Source organism: Fistularia commersonii, chromosome 3 (assembly GCF_037954325.1).
Source record: "Fistularia commersonii isolate RoL2024-O1a breed Wild chromosome 3, RoL_Fcom_v1.0, whole genome shotgun sequence".
NCBI lineage: Eukaryota > Metazoa > Chordata > Actinopteri > Syngnathiformes > Fistulariidae > Fistularia > Fistularia commersonii.
Genome location: NC_141286.1, coordinates 4,879,466 through 4,888,047, shown reverse-complemented (window position 1 = coordinate 4,888,047; position 8,582 = coordinate 4,879,466). Strand labels below are relative to the sequence as shown.

The window sequence follows — 8,582 nt, the reverse complement described above, 5'->3', positions numbered from 1 at the left end:
TGATTATATGATTGTTAATGAACCCATCCATGTGTGCACCTCCACTACTTTCAGGGATAATCCAGGAACATTATTTTACAAGTTTATTTTGGGCATTAGGTTCAAAAGTCTTGCCAGTTGACAGACTTTGAGAGTAAAATTAGATAAACTTTACCCGACCCAAGTCACCATTTTTAACTTGAATGGAATCTTATTGGATGAGGCTGTCAAACTAGATCTAATGGCACATTTAACTCAATAACTAAATTTTATACTCCAGTCTCTGCCGTTCTGTGTTAAAATCACACAGTGAATCGTTTCACAAGCTCTTGGTTGGAGGCACTTTGAGGTCATCTACACGTGTGTGAATCTGTCTGTGTGTGTGTGTGTGCGTGTGTGTGTGTGTGTGTGTGTGTGTGTGTGTGGTCAGGTAGAGGTGATTAGCAGCGGCAGGCATGAAATTTCATTTTGTCCATTTAAACCTTCCATCAGTCAAGCCGTCATCATCATCATCATCATTGCAACCAATGCAGGACAAGTGGCCTTTTGGTATCATTTGCTAAAAATGTACCATTTCAAGTGCTGAAAATTGTCCTTAGGACTTTCTTTTTTGTATCTCTTAACTGACTAAAATGCGGCTTTTTAAATGCTCTAAAACCTATTTAATATTGCAAAAAAAATTCAGATGACCTATTTTCAAATTTTTTTGAGAAATATGCACAGGTTTGTATACATTTATTGTCTGCATTATAAGAAAAACATACAAGTCACGAAATGCAAAAGTTACAAACTCTTAGAGGTTGTAAATCAGCACTGCTCCTCAAATTTGATGGAAATAAGAGGAAAGAGGAAAAAAGCAAACTTTTACAATTAAGAAATAAAAAAAAAAAAAAAAAAAAGTTTTAATTTCATATCTGTTTTATAAAGAATGAAAATGGAAACTTGAAGTTTGGAAAATGAAGTGAGTCTGATGTTTAATTTCAAAAGCAGCCTTCACAAGAAATCACAGAAAGAAATGAATTCATAAAATTTAAGTGACTTTTAACAGTGGTAATTGTCTTGTTGTTTTTAGAAAATGATTTTTTTTAAATACTTTATCATGCATTACCTTGTAAAAAGTAATGAGCCACATGAAGGGAGAAACAGGCCTGGACACAGGAGTCCTATCCTGTTCTTCAATCTGCTTTTTTTGTTTTTCAAGAGGAAGCAGACGGCTGAATAATTCCTCAAACCGTGGGTTTGTGGTTTCGTAAGATTTCGATTCAAACGTATAATTTCGTTGGAGGCCGATTGTGCATCGCCTCACGAGAAATCCTCACTATCTGTCCAGCAGTTTTCCCATAAAATCCACATGAGGAAAATGCAAACACTCCTTGAACATAATGTGTTAGAAACTGTGCCGTTCATTCATAACACCAGAATTTATAAATACAACCAGGAGAACTATAAGGTGTGAGGTCAAAGGTGAGCCTCACTGCAGTAGGTGGGAATGCGCTGAGGATCTGGTCCAGTCACCGTTCCCACGCGGCGGACGCTTATGACCAGCGTACCGTCGGGGTTCATTGTCCCACTGACGGTCAGCGGATCCATATCCAGCGGAAACAAAGACTTATGGGTGAAAGTATCACTGACACTTCCGTCATCCATTACCTGCAGAACACAGAGAGCATAAGAGAAGATGGAACTGATGATTCATCTCTTGCAGGAAGGCTCTGATGATGTCAAGCGGGAAACTGAAAGAAAAAAAAGACGTCGACGGGAAATGTCATCGAGCGATGGAGGACGGGACTGCGAAAGAGCAGAGGTGAGAAGTAGCGAAAGCTAAAGATCTGGACATCCGGCAGAGGGAGGAGAGAATTGAGAGAAAGCGATGTGACAGGAGAGGAGAAAATAACTATTGACAAAAAGCTATTTCTGACCGGGTGAAAGTGTGATTCATAAAACTACTGGAGAAAGAATCCCAGAGGGAAGAAAAAAAGGGGAAACATATCCTAAGAAAGTTCTCTATCCTCGACGTACTCAGAGACACAAAGCACTTGTTTTGATGCCCAAAGATACGTTGATCTCTTCTTAAATCTCTTCTTCTAAAAGCTGATAGTAGGGTCACATGACCTCAAAGCTTGCAACATTTTGAGTATCTGGCGTTTTGGTTTTCTTAAGAAAAAAGGGTTGATGTGGTGTTTAGTGCATCTGCCTGAAAATAAGGTCCTCAGTTAGATTCAGAAGGAAGCCTTTCTGTGATTTTGGTCCAAAAACATGCATTGGAAAGGCATAAATGCATCGACTGGTTCAGGGTTAACCCCGTCTGTCGCCCAATGAGAGCGCAGGATAAGCGGTTTAGATCATGAATGAAAGAAGAAATCTGATTGTGGTGGATTTATGGTGTGTTTTGGTTGCGCTGAGGCACGAAGCATCGTGTTTCGGGTCGAAAGCTGTGAAATACAGATGTTTATCTCGACCCGGGGGTGAAATATATTATGTAATCATTTAAGCCTGTGCACTGTTGGGACTGTTACTCAAATAAATATGTCGTAAATTCCTGAGTCAGAGCAGGGGAGTAGTAATTTTGAGCTACAACATTTGTGCTTCATATGCATCTATGAATGATATTCTAATTCTATGCGTACAAACGCCCTTCACACAAACCAAATCACTGTATAATGTAAACAGTGTCTAATTATTTGGGATGGTGATGTAAAAAAATGAATAATGTGTCATTTGAGATGCAGGTAAGGATCCAATCTGGTTTTCTTTCCTGATCATGTGATCACTTATGCTGGAGACTTTAGGCAGAGTTAGTGGCGAGTAAAGAAGTCTGATATCAGTCTATTTTTGCTGAAAATAGTTATCTTCTTGAGATAAACTGTGAGTAACTGAACCAATTTATCTAATATCTTTCAAGATGCCCGACTATCAGTTTTATGATGTTTTCCCAGTCGGTGAGATTCTGTTAGTATGTGTGGGTGTGTGTATGTTTTTTTTTCCATAGTAATTTAGATGTCCAACTCTATATTTACCAAGGAGGGTCCTGAGGGATTGAGACTATTATGCTTTTAGTTTTGTTTTTGTTTTTTTCAATTCTGTCTGGTCTATTTCCCCTTCAAAAACAAAGAAAAGAAGATTGTCCCTGCTCTTGTTTGTATCTTGCCCCCGAAAGAAAAAAAAAAATCATGTCACCATGGCAACAAGATATGTTACCGGTGTTTCCGCCACCAAAGGGGCTTGAGAGCTGACCTTTGGGTAGGCTTATCGCTATTTCAACCAAAAACGCATTTATGAATTGATAAGGGGACTCAGGATAACCCTTTGAATATAGTTCAGTGGTGAAAATTTACAACTTCAGAATACCAGATAGGTTGTTGGCTGCGTTGAGATTTTCGGTAAACGACTGCTTCTGCGATCATCACAACAACACGCAGTAAATAACCGGACTTAATGATAAACCACTTACAGCAAGGGTTCCTTAAGGAAGCAGAAATCAGACATCAGATTTCAATGATACCGGTATTTTATTTTCAATGGTTCCACCCGGCTATTTAAATGACTGCAAAAGTCCCACAGTTCTCTGCAAAAAAGGGGGGGGGTCATTGAAGTTCTCTGTTTTGAATACAATCTGCAACCTGCTATTAGTACTAGCAACCATCAATCTAAAATATTTGAGCATATAATCTTCTCCATTCAAATGGTTAAAAATATTGCGCCTGCAGAGCTCCGAGCACGTCATCCTCATATTATTTTACTATGTGGTATATTTTATATTAAGTCACAGATATGATCTAGCTTTTTTTGTGATATATTAATCAATATTGGACTGTTATGAATGTTTTAATTGTCGGGGCAAATCCTGGATTGTCTGGTCAAAAGCATGTATTTTTAAAGCTATGCTTTTAAAACCAAATTTAACTTTAGAGCAATTAAAGGTGGAAGATCTATTACATCTTCCATCTCTTTTCTTTAGATGCTATAATTTTACTATAAATGACTTTTCTTTTAAATCTTAACCTTTCTCTATATTTACTCTTTGTTTGTTTGTTTGTTTGAAGAACCTCTATTACACTTAAATGCTTAAAGCATCCAGGGCAAAAAAAAATAGAAAATTTAGGATTTCTTTTCCCCAAAACAGGATGCTTTTATCCTTATCATTCCCTGGTTGGCAATACATTTTCTGATTAGATAATGAGGTATATAAATGACGAATTACTTTTCACAGGGCTTGTCTAATGTGAGCCGTGACGTTACACTGAAGATCTAAACCTCAGCAAATTAATTATAACCTCTGATTCACTTATTCAGTCACACATGAATTACAAACTTGTTGGAGGGAAAGATACTGAAATCATATTCACATAAGCGTGGCTAATTACTCACTCCTGTGCACACATACAGACAAACAAACACACACACACATGCAAAGACGAGCGCATACGCACCTTCTCAGCATGAATAACAACATAGTGGTTGTACGCCATCACAACCACATCATGTGGCTCAAACTGGCTGACGTCAGCGGACATGTAGTAACGGTCTGCCACGCATCGCACTCCACCACCCGACACAGCAACACCTGCTGAAGCTGGAGAGGGAAGCGTGGGGTGGAGGGTGCAGGGTGGGACATATATCAGGCAGAGATTTGCATGAGTCTAAAAAAGTCTAATGTGCACTGGAAACATTTTCATGTACAAATCAAATTTATCAAAATAATACAATAATGCTTGATCTAATTATACATACACAATGGAATACAAAGTGAGTACAACAGAAATAAAGGTAGATTTTATTAATGTATACCATACAAATATACTAAAAAAAAAAAATCCTATGCTATAAATTAAATGTCATGCCGTTTTTTTCATGTACTGTTGGAAATAAAGGCTACACAAATTCTTCACTGTTATATAATCAATGAAAAGGATATCAAAATGATAAAATTGTTAACTGGATGACGTAGATTTTTAAAACGTCCAAAATAGTTCCTTTAATTAATGTCTAAGTGTTAAGGGTATTGCTTTATTTTTTGCAACAAAAATCTTTGACTGGATCAATGAGATTCTTGGTTTCGAAATCACTTTGATGGAATCAATTTTTAATTGTTTTTAATACTTAATATTTTTTAAAAGTCGAATCATGATGAACAAAATGTACAAAACCAAAGAAATAATGAAGTGATATCATTATATTTGCATGTTGTATTGATGCATATACAACACAAACAGTAAAAAATACAAAATTCTGTGGCATTTTATTCACATATTTGACATAATATAATATCATCACATATGTTTATTTTCAAATCCTCCTTATATCTTGTTCATTTTGTGATCTTTTAGTTCAGTTGGCCCGCCCGCCGAGATTTTTTTTTTATTTGATCCAAAACATGTTTTGGTTCCCAATTGATGCCATTCATTAGTGTGTTTTATAAGTAAGTTTGGAGTTTTTCTTTTTTACACACATTAAAAGTAATATGAGACTGACGCTTCTGTGTGGGCTGTAAGTTGGATTTTATAATAATCAGAAAAGGACGAGTTAGAATCACTTCTGTGAGTCTTTAATAACACTGTTGAAATATTGAAATAATTAAATTTATTTATTTCAACAGTCCTCTGAGGTTTGTCATTGTCACTGATTATGTGGGATACAAAGTAATAAAAGCATAGCCTTCAATCTGCTAGTAGCATCACACTGGCAATAAAAACCACTGGTGTAACAGTTACTGCTTTGTGCAGCAGTACAATAGTTTCAATAAGATGCAGCAGAGGCGATTGTGTTGTATATTTGAACTTCACCTAATATTTTCACCACGCCTTTGGCCCTTTATGAGACCCAGTAGAGAACGTCTGCAGTCATACAGACTCTCTCTGATTGCAGACACTCTTACGGCTCAGACCCATCACATGTCCTGCGCTAGAAGCTGCTTTCCACCGCGGCATATCATGGCATGCTGCTCTTTCTTTCTCGCCGCAGGAGGAATTAACCACGAACTTCTGATAGGGCTGCCGTTGTGCCCATGAGCGCCGCGCTTGTGCAATTTAAGATGACTTAAAATTTGAGTTGAAATTTCATTCTCATTTACGTTTGTCGGTATTTCCCAGAAGCATGGCTCTTGCAATGAAAAATAACCTGAATACATTGTTATTAACTACAACATGGCACATCTGGTCGGCCCTAGCATAAAACCTATATAAATAAATACATCATAAAAATAATATCTTTGATAAGCACTCATGCAATTTAAGTTATTTTGTTGTTAGGTCTGGTTTTTAATATCTCATCCTCCTGTCAATTTTGTCTTCCATTACTGGCCATCCATCCAGGCAGGTGTTTCCTGGCTGCAGCTGATTGGCTAAATATTTTTCGTTTTTTTTCTACCTGTGGATTTCACATCAAAATCAATATGGGGCTGCATCTGTAAACATTCTTTCATGACTTAATGTCAATATTCAATTCCAGATATATTTTATATGAGATACAGTCTGTAGCAGGGGTCCCCAAACTTTTTCCTGCGAGGGCCAAATAACTTTTCCCTTCTCTGACAGGGGGCCGGTTTGTAACAAAAATCGTAACACTTTGTTGTCTAAATGTAAACATTCACTGTTTTCCAGAAAGCCACACGTGAAAAAAAAAAATCAGAAAATAAATAATAATATTATTAATGAAATACATAACACTATTTATGAAATAAATAATAACCAAATGACCCTTTTCAAGTTTTTCACAGAAAAAAAGACCGAGGAACGTTAACTTTCTTGTAGACACAACTGTTTGCAAATCTCGTATCAAATTCACTGCAAAAACCAGAAAGCAAGCAGGCTATGAAACCAAACTGATACCAACACTTACCAACTTAAATACACCTACACGGTTAAATACCCTGCATTCTGAATCTATTTTCTCTCAACAAATCTTTTCGCCATTATTCCGTGTTATTTGGATTTTTTTTTTTTTTTTTCGAGGGAGGGGTTTCAGATGAGGCACAGACAGACTGTAGAAAGGTGGATATGTTCTATGCATGTACAAGTCAGGATTATATGGTCAGAATGAAAAAAAAAATCGTAATGCATCTCTGGTATTGTTCAGGGGCCGGGCAAAATGTGGAGGCGGGCTGTATTCGGCCCGCGGGCCGTAGTTTGGGGACCACTGGTCCATAGAGTTTCGGACTCTCCACTCCAAAAATCCTGCAATGTTATTGGAACGCACTAGAGGGTAATTTGTACAGAGGTGAGGAGGCAGCAGGGACATTATAGAGAACATTTCAGATATTTTGACACTATATGAGGTAAAGTCACACATCCTTCACTGTCTGATGATATGACATTGCTTTTAGTTTACATATGAAATGAGGAAACATCCTGCTTTTATTGCATCATATTAAGACTATTAGAGGCAGGATAGTCCTCATGTGTTAACTCTGCTGAATTTACTGGTCCTTTGTTTATCAACTGTATTTTGAGCTTGTTTTTTATGTTGGAGGAATTTAGTGAGAGCCATATTTAGTTGGATTGTTTTTTTTTTTGTTTGTTTTTTTTAAGTTTCTGTCTGTTTAAACTTCAAATGCAGTGTCATCCTCAGAATATTCAAGATATTCAGGTCACCAGTCACTTTTCTCATGAGTGGTTGATTTAGATATAATTTCTGATAATATTAACAAGAAAGCAATCACTATTTCCTCTTCCCCTTCTTCAATCTTTTTTTTTTTTTTTTTAAAGTTACACTCCAGTTATTTCTGACAAACCACAAAAAATAAACTGCAGAAATTACTATGAGTGAGGTTTTCTGTTGTTTTGAGGGCAAAGATATTGAAACTGTGCAAACTTGGACAATAAATCAGCTTTGGAGATATTTATGTATTTCAGATATGTGTGAGACAAAACTAAATCTTGTATTGATCTGATGCCTAGCTGAGACATATTGTCAAAGATTACGTTATTGAACATGGTGATGGTTAATCTGGTCTTAGTGTGAGTCAAATTTGATTTATATGTAAACAAAACAATATTATATTATTAATTCTTTGTGCTTTGACATATGAAGCAGGATAAGATGATTAATAACTTTGTACTAGAAGAAATATAATGTGATCCAAAGGACTAAATAAAATCTCGGACTGAAACTCGATTATGATAATGACTACCGCAACAGACAGAAAGTCTTTTCATCGCCGGTGTTTTTAAAAATATAGAATTTGAAGTTGTCTAACTAATCCCAGGGAAGAAAAAAAAAAAAAAAAAAAAGCCGTCTTCTCCAAGCTCGGTACCCTTACCTGTATTTCCATAGGAGGATCGGCTGTGCTTACTGACAGGGGCCAAAGAGTTGGGCCCTTCGTAATCCTCATTGCTGAACACGAGGGAAGCATCCGGCGAGTCAAAGGGCTCAAAAAGGATGGAGTCGGACGATCCGCCGAGCGAGCTCCCCGACCGAAAGGAGCTGGAGGTGCTGTAGCGAGACGACGAGCGATAGGACGAGGAGGATCTGCGGCTGGAAGATGCCAGCGATGCCATACCTCAAGCTGCGCAACGGTTCTTTGGGTTAACGGCTTCAACTGAAAGATACCTTTGTGTTCAGGGAGCTGAGTTTGCTTTATATAAGCTAAAGCCCCGGCACATTGT

General features: G+C 37.3%; 1 protein-coding gene across 1 annotated transcript; it reads right to left on the bottom strand.

The window, feature by feature from the left end:
• Positions 1 to 810: 810 nt before the first annotated feature.
• On the bottom strand, positions 811 to 8,582 carry hspb12 (heat shock protein, alpha-crystallin-related, b12). The gene is made up of 3 exons (XM_086142210.1): positions 8,237 to 8,582; positions 4,410 to 4,552; positions 811 to 1,629 (listed from the first exon to the last, which is right to left on the bottom strand). The coding sequence occupies exons 1-3, from the start codon at positions 8,472 to 8,474 to the stop codon at positions 1,438 to 1,440; spliced, it is 573 nt and encodes a 190-aa protein (XP_085998336.1). The 5' UTR covers positions 8,475 to 8,582; the 3' UTR covers positions 811 to 1,437.